Raw genomic sequence first — 12,400 nt, 5'->3', positions numbered from 1 at the left:
GGGCATATGCCCTGAGAAAAGCATAATTCAAAAAGAGTCATGTACCACAGTGTTCATTGCAGCTCTATTTACAATGGCCAGCACATGGAAGCAACCTAAGTGTCCATCATGGAACATTCTTCAGCCATAAAAAGAAACAAAAGTGAGTTATTTGTGGTGAGGTGGATGGACCTAGAGTCTGTCATACAGAGTGAAGTAAGTCAGAAAGAAGGAGAAAAACAACTACCGTATGCTAACAAACACCTGTATATGGAATCTAAAAAAAAAACCTGACGCAAGAGGGAGGATATATGGGGATGTATGTATATGTACAGCTGATTCACTTTGTTATACAGCAGAAACTAACACACCATTGTAAAGCAATTATACTCCAATAAAGATGTTAAAAAAATAAGATACAAGGATGTAATGTACAGTATATTTTATAATAACTTTAAATGGAGTATAATCTATAAAAATATCAAATCACTATGTTGAATAGCTGAAACTATGTTGAATAGCTGAAACTAACATAATGTAAATCAATTATACTTCAATACAAAACAAACAAACTGGGTTAACTGGTTGGTTTAATTATACAGGTCTTGATATAAGAGAGACATGCAACCTTTATTCTACCTGGGCTTACTATTCAAATAAGTTCATGTTATCTCTGTTACAAAATTTGTCAGCAAGAAGAACACCTTGGCATGATGGCTGATTTTGTGTAATGTCTCCTGGCATTTGTGTGAAGAGTCTAAACGATTGTTGGTAGCAAGTGATTTAGATAAATATCAGCGAGATAAACGTTAGGTGAACTTACCAGCAATGAGTATATTTTATGGTATATCTCTTACAAACAGTTTTCCAAATGTCTTTGGTAACTTGAAACTTCAGAGTTTTGCTAAGTTAAATGACAGGAAATTCACTGAATATCTGGATCATTTCCAAATAAGATAAAATAGTGAAACATTAATTACTACACATAGTATCTACTTCTGGCTTCTTATTACAGAATGAAAGATATTTGGGTATATTAGTAAACATCTTGTGCCACAATGAAAAGCTATACTGTGAGGAAGTATCTATTTCTAGAAATTACGAAATATATTCATAAATTTGCCAATCCAAAGAACGCTGGTGTAACAGACTGCAAGTGCTTATTTATTAGTTTTCACTAGAAAGTAACATTTCTAAGGATTATTAAAACAACTAGAAATAAGTACATCAACCCTGTACATAAGAATTAGGATATGTTTTTGGCCAAGAGAAGTAGGGAGGTGCATTTTTGTTAAGGGAAGTGAAAGTGATTTTATCCTAAAGTAAAGCTATAGTTAGTTATTTCAGAGTAGAAAGTAGGAGAATAAATGGATACAGAAAAAGTAGGAGAATAAATGGATACAGAAAGTTGGGAAGAGACAGAAAGAGAAAATTTTACCTTGTGTAGTCAAGCTGGCTAAAATTGAATAAATTTGTTTTAAGGGTTTTAAAAATAAGCTTAATATCAACAGTGTAATCACATAAAACTAAATTTTCTTTTTTTGCTAAAGGGACAGTTTTATTGGGCTCTTGGTCTGGTCTGCTCCTGATAAGAGATTGTGAAAGGTTTTTCTTTACCTTTTTAAGTAATCTGCCTAGAAAGAAAAGATTTTGCATTTTATCAAAATAATTTCCTGTGCTTCATGTCATCTTTATCATCAGGTCTTTAATTAAAAGGCTCAGTTTTAAGATTAAGAGCTAAGTTTTGCTCGCAACTATGTGACCTTCTGTGTTTGCCTTTGAAATGTTTTTAACTGTCAGTTTGGTTAACTGGATAATTAAGTATTGTTTCATAATGATTTATGATTCTATTTAGTCAAGTGTCCAAAACCTTTTGATATTTTTGACAAACGTCCCCAAATCAAATTCTCAATGAAGTCTTTTTGACCTCAAACTAACTTAGGGATTTTCCCCAGGGCCCCTGGAACATCTCAAAAGATGTGTTCTCTCTCTTTATAAAAAGATATTAAACCACTTAGGCTTATTTGATACGTTAAATTATGTGGGACACATTGTCAAATAAGAATACTAAACCTTCTTGATTGTACTTGTATAGATACATGTTTGACCTTCAAAGAGATTCACAAAAAGGACTCTGACAAGTACTCTAGAACACAGGTTTCTGATAACTTTTAAGACTGTAAAACTGAGCTGGGTAAGAATTTCCAGAACTAATGGAGAAAACTGAATTCAAGCAGAACAAAAATTAATAACGTGGGATTGAATGAATTGATGAGAATGATTGAAACACGTTTTGTTTCTCCAGATTTAAGGAGAACTTTTCCTCTTAAGCTATCTGCAATTTGGTGAATTATACCTTTGTAAGCAGAATTGAGACAATTTTTCTCCATACCTGATCCCTCCAGAATTTAGAAACTCTTAGTGAATGTTCTCATTTTCATGGTGATATAGTTATTTGCACAAGTTCAATGAGAATGTGTTCTCCTTGTAACAGGACACAATTGGAAACATGCTTGTATTATCAAGGTTTTGACTTGAATGTCATATTTGAAAATGAAATGCATGAAGTCGGATATGACCAGATGGCTTTAAGGAACTAAAGACCCTTGGAAACAACTGACCTGGTACCTTGCTTACAGGGTTCCAGACAGCCTTACTAGGTGAGTAAGGAAAGTCACTTCCTGGCAAGCTCAGGAACCTCAGAATATTTTGGGGACCTCAAGAAGACAGGAATTTGCCTAAATTAGCGTAATAACTTTATCCTTGTTTACCATGCTTTTCCTGGTAGCCTTCCTCCACCCCACAACATCTGTCTTTTGTCTTTCACTGGAGATGGTAGTGAAGGTGGTGGCTTGGGCCATTTGGGAGAGTTACTCAGTTTTCCTGGGTCTCTCCCACGTATACAGGAGGTATCCATGTTATGAAACTTCTGTTTCTCTCCTGTTCATCTGTCTTTTATTACAGTGGGTCTCAGCCAAGAACGTGGAAGGGTAGAGGGAAAATTATTTTTCCTTTCCTACATCCTCCAGCTTCTTAATGCAGGTATAAATAACACAATTACACACAGTGCTCAATAACCTAAGAAAAGTTTTTTATATGATACTCAGTAGAATTCACCTGATCTTCCGATTTGCAGGAAGCCACCCTTTCTAGATGGTGCTTTCACCTGGGCCTTCAGTACCAAACCACCAAGTCTCGCTGTTTCTGTGAGGTAAGTGATTCTCTTTTGACAGTTATAGAACAGAAAGCCATTAGAAACTGATTTACAAAGCAAGAGAACAAAGCAACTCATGTATAACAAAACCAAAAAGAAAGAAAAAACCCCGTAATTTTGAGGTACTGTTCGATAAGAACTTCAAAAGTAGGCCCTCCTGAAAAGTAAATTGAAAACTTAAACATCTTCTCCATCTAAAAACATGTCACAGCTGTCACAATGAGCCTTATCTAGATCCGTGTTCCTACCTCGGCTTTAGGTTCTGTTCCTTCTAACTTTCTCAGGAATTTCACTGTCAGTGGTTTATTCTGTAAGGTCAGCCTCTCCTTCGGAAATGGGTCCTCACTATGGTTTTAAACAACGCTCAAATATCTCCCATTACAAAATCCCAAACAACCCCTTCTCAACAACACAGTCTTCCTTCCAACCATGACCCTGGTCCCTCCCCGACAAGCCCAACCTCTGGAAGTCTCAGTACCTGTGTTTCTTTGGCATCTGGCTCCTACCAACTCAAAATGTTCCCCGTGAGGTCATCAGTTACCTCCATCACGTCACCAGCAACGGCCACCTCTCACACCTCATCCCTGACTGACGTTGGCACACACTCTACCCCGGGCCTTACTGACACAGCTCACCTACTGCTTTCCCTCCTGACGCCCTGTATTGTTCTCCTTCATTTGGCTACTAAATATTCCTCTGAGCTGTGTCTAACTTTCACCCTCTCTCGCTGGGTACAAGTTAGACCTAGCCTAGAGGAAATAAAGCTCGTCTTCCCAGGCCCATTCTTATTTTTGTTCTCCTACCCTCTGTGAATTGCCCGCAAAGGGTAATCTTGTCCAAGGCATTTCAGAGCAGGTCGACGTTCTCCCAGTGGTTTCACAATGGTGCCCAAGCTGCTCCTCTGGGCCCTGTCTGCCTCCAACATGCTTTCTTACTATGGATCCTCTCACACTCTGTTCCAGCCACATCTGACATCTGTATTCTTTCAACTCCTTACTTGAAGATTCAACTCAACTACAACCCTTACTAGGTTTCTCAGCTTCTCGTCTATAAAAAGGAAAAAATAACTACCTACGACCTAGGGTTGTTTTAGTGACTAAATGAATAAAGGAGAGCACCACACTTAAATAGAACTTGCTATATGCCAGCGCTAGTCTAAGTGTTGTTAACTCAGTAGTATCACTCTTTCATCTATGTCTGCCCACAGTCTATTTTTCTACAAAGCCTCCCAGAGTAATCCTTTAAAAAAAAACAAGCCGATCACCTCATGGCTCTGCTCAGCACCAGCTAATGGTTTCTCCTCTCAAAATCAGAAGTTCTCACTATGGCAATGATCTGGCATCCCGTACTGGATTCAGGTTACACTGACCTCCTTGCTGTTCCTCACCCAGGCCAAGCACACATCTTTTTCATTTATGGTTCCCTCTACCTGCAAAGCTCTTTTCCCTGTTATCTATGTGGCCTACTCTCATTTCCTTCAGGTTCTCCTCAAATGTCATCAGTGTGGCCATCCTTAACTACCCTCAACTGAGCTTTCTCAATCTTGGCACCACTGACATTTTGGGCTGGATCATTCTTCGTCACGGGGTGCTGTTTTGTGCATGATGGGATACTGAGTAGCATCCCTGGTCTCTACCTACTAGATGCCCACAGCACCCCACTGTCCAGTTATGACAACCAACAATGTCTCCAGGTATTGACAAGCATCCCTTGGGGAGCAAAACTGGGCACACTCCGGAAAAAAAACCCCACATCCAACCTTCTTCTCTATTCTCCTCTACTTTCCTATACATCTTTTTTGCACACATGCACAGACATACATGTATATGCCTATATAGTCACAGGGTTTTCTCTTAAATAGGATAATTGTCATACATACTTTTCTGTGAGTAGGTTTTTTTCTTTTCCTAATAGTATGTCACAGGTATCAGAACAAACAGATGTACTACACTCTTGAATGGCTTCAGAGTACTTCTCAAATGCATTTCACTATTACTTTACTGATGAACATTTAGGTTCCCTTCCATTTTCCACTACTAGACAATTTTTGTGAAACTGTTTCACTGCAGCAAACATTCTAGTACGTAAGGTGAGCATTCCTACAAAGGTAACTGCTGTAAGAGAAAATCTGTTTGTAATATTGACACATTCAGATTCTTGCATTGGCCAGCAAATAAATCTCTGCTATTAGCAATCTCCTAGAGAAACTCCAGGTCTTGTACCCGAGCCTTGTAGGGGTTGGGGCCAACAGTGTAAGCCTAGATGTCTGCCAAATGCCAAGAGGAAGGGATGCCTGCTTAGCCCATGTAGGTGCATTCCTCTTTGGGATTTTTCCCATTGCAATTTGAGAGCCTGTAAGGGAAAAGCATACCTGTGCTCCATTACTTTGTTTCTGGGAACTTCTTTCCAGAACTGAGTCAATTCTGCTGGGCCTGTGCCAGATGACTGTTCCATTTCTGCAGCCATTATCAGAAAACGGTCTTGGGCGGAGACTGTTAAACCTGCATTCCAAAAGGGTAACTTATTATATAACAAACAGGAACCTTTACAAAGGGACAAAGGGTTGGCTATGTGGCTTAAGCATTATTCTAGAAAACACTAAGGAAAATGAATAATACCGAACTATCTTTTTTTGTGTGTGTGCGGTACGCAGGCCTCTCACTGTTGTGGCCTCTCCCGTTGCGGAGCACAGGCTCCGGACGTGCAGGCTCAGCGGCCATGGCTCACGGGCCCAGCCGCTCCACGGCATGTGGGATCTTCCCGGACCGGGGCATGAACCTGTGTCCCCTGCATCGGCAGGCGGACTCTCAACCACTGCGCCACCAGGGAAGCCCGGAACTATCTTAAGAAAGGAAAAAGTTCTCCTAAAGATGAAGAATTTTTTTGTTTGAAATTCAATTTTAACTGGCATCAGTCTAAACAATTTTACTTCTTAAAAAAATTTTGTTTTAATGAGAGCCATTCACCCGTCTCACTTTACAGGTGAGAAAACAGATGCCCAGAGTGTGGCGAGGTGACTTGCTGATACCCTGCTAATTTCTAGATTCCAGTCCAGCTTTGCTGAGTCATCACCCAGCCCCAGGCCCCCCATAACACCCCACTGTGGCCAGCCAGGTGACAACTCACCCCCGTGGGGAGACACAACTATATCAACTGATGCACCCGGGTCACAACTGCTGTTGCTGGGCTTGACTCTGTACTTTTCTGGAGCAGTTGTTCTCACCTGTTTACAGAAAAACAGTAGTCACATAACCTTTATGCCCTTTGGGGGGAAATGGCTTTAAAATGACTTAAAAATCCTTAATAAAGTCTATAAAACAATCTTGGTGGTTATGTATATAGAATATATCTTTTCCCATCTGCAGGAAAAAAGCATCTCAATCTACTAGAAAAAAACACTCATCAGTCTGTTACTTAGCCTTCCTCTTAAACTAAAAAAAGAAATCCAACTGTTAAATGTTTATCCTGTTAATCACCTGAATTTAATAATTCATGTTCAAAAACAACACACATTAGAACACATGTTACAATAGTGTCCAGAAACTTAAAAGCAGTAATCAAAGGACATCTAGGAAGTAGATGATTTAAGGAAGTAATACCCTACAATAAGGGGCAGTGGTGGAGTCAGTCCTGTTATACTTCATGCTCAGTGTCAGGTTAGTATCCAGTATAAACTATACTCCAGAATATACCACACTTGGGGGAAACTGCACTTTAGATTTTATAGTTTTATTTTTTTCACTCTCTACGAATTAAATTATTCATACAATGAAAAGTGTCTTTTTTTTTTAAACAAACCCTGGGACTAATTTGGACAGTACCCTATTACTGCACATTAAAGACTAAGATACAGACCTCAGGGAAAATTTTAGATAAGCTGTGACACACAGAGATAGAAGGCAATATAACAAGCCTAAAAACAGAAATAAAACCACTGTGCAAGTTCAAAATTATCAGTCTTTCAATTTTCACACACAATTTATATCTTTCAGATATTTACCTTAAATGCCACTACGTTTTTCGTTACATTTGTCAACGTTATCAAAGCTTTCTTCTCTTCAGGTTCCGTACTTCCAAAATACAGTTCTTCCGCTGGGCTAGGTGACAACAAAAGCATAAGCCAATGGTATTGCTCAGAATAAATGACAATCTAATCATCAGCTTGAAGAAAAACATTTGGTTAATATTTTACACTCATTTGTATAAAGAGATTTCATCAAAGAAGATTACAAAACAATACCTAATATATTTTGTATTTTAATCTTACTGATTCAATGCACACTAAAAAGTCCTGTGGTTTCCCCCTAGATCTAAAAGCAAAACAGGGAAGTACAGGAGCGAATTAGGAAGATTCTGAATTAGTCCTATAATCAGCACCATCTTAAGGTTTCTTTATTAAAACTCTTTGGTAGGTGAAAGATAAAAATCAGAGAAGAAATTGCTGCTTCAACTTTACAAACATTAGAATAGGGCACATTTTTATACATCAAGAGAAAAGAGTGTAACTTAAAATGGTCATCAGGGATATATTTAAGTAACAGAGTAAGTCCTAACTATAGAAAGGTTTTTTCTAAATAATATGGAAGGAGAAAAACACAAAACATGGGGCGGGAATTACAGGAAAAAATTGTCAAAAAATCAGTGAGGCTCAAAATGCAAATTTTACTATTACTGGCCACTGTATTTTAAAAATAAAAAGACTCAAGCAAAGTTTATGTAGTTTAATTACATGAGCCAAATCGGGTGCCTCCAAATGATGCAAAGGACTGTGGTTTTTATTTATTTACTTACTTTTAAAAAATTTATTTTTATTTTTTGGCTGCATTGGGTCTTTGTTGCGGTACGCAGGCTTCTCATTGGGTGGCTTCTCTTGTTGCAGAGCAGGGGCTCTAGGCACACAGGCTTCAGTAGTTGTGGCTCTCGGGCTCTAGAGCGCAGGCCCAGTAGTTGTGGCACACGAGCTTAGTTGCTCCACAGCACATGGGATCTTACCGGAGCAGGGCTCGAACCCGTGTCCCCTGCATTGGCAGGTGGATTCTTAACCACTGCACCACCAGGGAAGCCCAGACTGTGATTTTTAGAGAAAAAGGTGAATTCTTCAGATAGCCCTTGACTATAAGCTCCACCTTTAAATAGATTCATTTTATATCAGGAATATGTGTGTATCAGAGATATTTATTCATGTAAAGAACACACATTTTAAAAAAGTGCTCTCCCAGGAGAGCTGTGCCCAGCTTTGGGCAAGACATAAATTAGCATGGTTGCTGGCATCTTTTTAAAACCCAATCTGAAATATACCACAGAAAAAACAGGAAGGTTAATGAATCTCAGAACTGCTCTCAGTATCCAGCACAAAAACCATGAAAAGCTCTAGGGAGACAGAGGTTGGTTAGGGGTGTGTGGTGTGTGGTGTGTGTGTGTGTGAGAGAGAGACAGAGAGACACAGAGAGACAGAGAGAGCACTGATTTTCTGGAGAGATGGGTGGGCATTGCAGAGTTGGCTTTCTCCCTAGCCAGATCTTCTAGTCATACCTTGATAGTTACAAGCCAGGACCTATGGTTTTGACAGGCCTCCAGAGAAAAAACAGTAACTTCCAAACTAGTAGAGGGAAAAATGGGAAACAAATTCCAAAGTGGGGGAAACTACAAAGAAAAACCATGGAAAAGAACATGCACGTGTGTTTCCCTCCTTCCCTCTCACCCACAGACTCCTGCAGATGGTGAAGATAAATCCAAATAGAACAGTATTCAAAATATATGTAAACAAACCAATCTTGTCAGAGAATTTCAGATTTGATGTTTAAAATGTCTGGCTCTATTGTTCATGAGTCTTTAACAGTAACATAGAAAGGTTTCAAGTAAAGGGATAGAAAACGATACAGTAGACCATTACTAAATAAAGTTGGTAAAGCAGTATTAACATAAGGCTGTATAGATTTGTGAGAAAGGTCTTTACATCATGATAAGGAAACAATACTGAATTTTTTGGATTGAACAACCTAGACAAAAATAGAGATGTGCTGAAATTCGGCTTTGGTAAAAACCCTGTTTTTCCGGTTCAGCTTTAGCTTTTGGAAGGTCAAATTGATAAATGGCTACTTCAGTGTCATTTCTGGCAACCTCACACTTGTGCAAGTCAAACACTATCAGTAAAATGAGAAAAATATATGTCATTCAGATTTGTTGTTAATATATGAATAGTCACTCTTATTACCTGATGTGGGATAAAGGCCCTTTAAACGCACTCAACAGAATAAATAACAAAAAGGTAGCTACAAATACCCACTATATCTGGAAACCAATGTGAGTCTTCAGATAACCCTTAATGTTATATTTCCACAGTTTCAAAAACAGGCCAGAAGTTTTCTTAATTTTGCAGTTCCCTCAAAATGATCAAGATATATTATGAAAGCATAGTAAATAAAATCCTCAACTAGTACCTGATGTGTAATAAGGGCCCTTTAAACACACTCAATGGTTTCTTGAAAGCTTTCATTTTGGAATCAACTTTTTCATTCTCTTCTGCTTTGAAAGTAGGTTCAATTATGTTAACCTAGAGACAAAAAATATATATATATATGAAGAAAAAAAGATAAATTGAATTTCACACTGACAGGCAGTTCATTAGGTCAAAAAGTAAGCATTATAGTGACTCAATCCAAATTGCAATCTTTAACATGGGTTTATTATATCTAAATTATATATTTAACATATAGTAACCTGATGGTTGACCTATATGTGAGTGCCTACTATGTAAATAGGCCTTTTTAGAAAATGTAACATGGTCATTCCCTTAAGAGTTTTTATTTTTTTGGCCGGCCCACATGGCTTGTGGGATCTTAGTTCCCCAGCCAGGGATTGAACCCAGGCTCTCAGCAGTGAGAGCGCAGAGTCCTACCACTTGACCACCCAGGAATTCCCCTCCCTTTTAAGCGTTTTAAAATCTGTTCTACATTGCAATATATTTATCCCTCTATCAAGTCCCTGATATCTCATAAAAACATAACTAAGTGTTCTTTAAAAATGAAAAAGAGAAAGTAGATCAAGGTAATGTTGAGTTAATTACTTATTTTAGATAGATAAAAAATACTTCAGAAAAAAAGGACTCTTTTAAGATGTGTTTAGCCAATTTCTATACAAAAGCATGGAATCAACCTTTTATATACTGTGGCACACTACCAGTCAACTAGTGCCATCCTTCCTCTTTATGTACAAAGATATGGAAGGGCAGCAAGTTAAGTGAATTACCTAAAATTACATACCCAGCTATGGTAGAATTGGGGCTACGTCACAGCTTCTGTGTCAATTTCATTTTTTTGTGTGAAAATTACCGTTTTCAGGGGAAATCGACACGAACATAACCATAGTCGGGGACTTTAACACCCCACTTTCACCAATGGACAGATCATCCAAAAACAACAGAATACACATTTTTCTCAACTGCTCATGGAACATTCTCCAGGACAGATCATATCTTGGGTCACAAATCAAGCCTTGGTAAATTAAAGAAAATTGAAATTGTACCAAGTATCTTTTCCGACCACAATGCTATGAGACTAGTTATCAATTACAGGAAAAGGTCTGTAAAAAATACAAGCACATGGAAGCAAAACAATAAACTACTTAATAACCAAGTGATCACTGAAGAAATCAAAGAAAAAATCAAAACGTACCTAGAAACAAATGACAACGGAGACACGATGACCAAAAACCTATGAGAGGCCGCAAAAGCAGTTCTAACAGGGAAGTTTGTAGCAATACAATCTTACCTTAAGAAACAGGAAACATCTCAAATAAACACCCTAACCTTGGACCTAAAGCAATTAGAGAAAGAAGAACAAAAAAACCCCCAAAGTTAGCAGAAGGAAAGAAATCATAAAAATCCAATCAGAAATAAATGAAAAAGAAATGAAGGAAATGACAGCAAAGATCGAAAAAACTAAAAGCTAGTTCTTTGAGAAGATAAAACAAAATTGATTAACCATTAATCAATAAGACTCATCTCAATCAGACTCATCCAAAAAAGAAAACGGAGAAGACTCAAATCAATAGAATTAGAAATGAAAAAGGAGAAATAACAACTGACTGCAGAAATACAAAAGATCATGAGAGAGTACTACAAGCAACTCTGTGCCAATAAAACGGACAACCTGGAAGAAATGGACAAATTCTTAGAAAAGCACAACCTGCCAAGACTGAATCAGGGGAGAAATACAAAATATGAACAGACCAATCACAAGCACTGAAATTGAAACTCTGATTTAAAATCTTCCAAAAATCAAAATCCCAGGACCAGATGGCTTCACAGGCGACTTCTACCAAATATTTAGAGAAGAGCTAACACCTACCCTTCTGAAACTCTTCCAAAATATAGCAGAGGGAGGAACACTCCCAAACTCGTTCTATGATGTCACAATCACCCTGACACCAAAACCAGACAAGGATGTCACAAAGAAAGAAAACTAAAGGCCAATGTCACTGATGAACATAGATGCTAAAAGAAAAAACAGAGACAAAAGAATAGGGACAGGACCTGCACCAGTGGGAGGGAGCCGTGAAGGAGGGAAGGTTTCCACGCACTAGGAAGCCCCTTCGCGGGCGAGGCTGCGGGTGGCAGAGGGGGGAGCTTCGGAGCCATGGAGGAGAGCACAGCAACAGGGGTGCGGCGGGCAAAGCAGGGAGATTCCCGCACAGAGGATCGGTGCCAACCGGCACTGACCAGCCCGAGAAGCTTGTCTGCTCACCCGCCAGGGCGGGCAGAGGTGAGAGCTGAGGCTCCAGCTTCGGTCGGAGATTGTGTGCGAGCAGAGGTCACTCTCCACACCCCGCTTCCGGGGAGCCTGTGCAGCCCGCTATGGCCAGGTTCCCGGGATCCAGGGACAACTTCCCCGAAAAAATGCACGGTGGGCCTCAGGCTGGTTTCTTTCTTTCTTTTTTCCTTCCTTCCCTCCTTCCTTCCTTCCTGCCACCATCCCTCCCTCCCACCATCCCTCCCTCCTTTCTTTCTCTCCTTCTTTCCGTCTTTCCTTCTTCTTCTTCCTTCCTTCCTTCCTTCCCTCCCTCCCTTCGTTCCTTCCTTCCTACTAATTCTTTCTCTCTGCTTCTTCTCCCTTTTATTCTGAGCCGTGTGGATGAAAGGCTATTAGTGCTGCAGCCAGGAGTCAGTGCTGTGCCTCTGAGGTGGGAGAACCAACTTCAGGACACTGG

General features: G+C 39.3%; 1 protein-coding gene and 1 long non-coding RNA gene across 6 annotated transcripts in view; one reads left to right on the top strand and one right to left on the bottom strand.

The window, feature by feature from the left end:
- The window catches only part of LOC112407672 (uncharacterized), a 10,916-nt gene extending 4,620 nt beyond the window's left edge, over window positions 1–6,296 (top strand). For 3 of the 4 annotated variants that reach the window (XR_003004906.1, XR_003004983.1, XR_003004855.1), the window contains 2 exons: window positions 2,474–3,190; window positions 6,176–6,296. This is a non-coding gene — a long non-coding RNA (uncharacterized LOC112407672). The remainder of the gene's footprint in view (window positions 1–2,473; window positions 3,191–6,175) is intronic. The other variant, XR_003004951.1, reaches the window with a different exon arrangement.
- The window catches only part of MOSPD2 (motile sperm domain containing 2), a 59,466-nt gene that overhangs the window by 7,098 nt on the left and 39,968 nt on the right, over window positions 1–12,400 (bottom strand). For both annotated transcript variants that reach the window (XM_024755627.1, XM_024756343.1), the window contains exons 10-13: window positions 9,634–9,746; window positions 7,194–7,290; window positions 6,320–6,416; window positions 5,565–5,694 (exon numbers count right to left, since the gene is read on the bottom strand). In XM_024755627.1, the coding sequence (XP_024611395.1) occupies window positions 5,565–5,694; window positions 6,320–6,416; window positions 7,194–7,290; window positions 9,634–9,746 (437 nt within the window). The remainder of the gene's footprint in view (window positions 1–5,564; window positions 5,695–6,319; window positions 6,417–7,193; window positions 7,291–9,633; window positions 9,747–12,400) is intronic.

This window comes from Neophocaena asiaeorientalis, unplaced genomic scaffold, assembly GCF_003031525.2.
Source record: "Neophocaena asiaeorientalis asiaeorientalis breed wild unplaced genomic scaffold, Neophocaena_asiaeorientalis_V1.1 scaffold193, whole genome shotgun sequence".
NCBI classification, from domain to species: domain Eukaryota; kingdom Metazoa; phylum Chordata; class Mammalia; order Artiodactyla; family Phocoenidae; genus Neophocaena; species Neophocaena asiaeorientalis.
The sequence above is the reverse complement of the archived record's forward strand: the minus strand, read 5'-3'. Positions and strand labels throughout refer to the sequence as shown.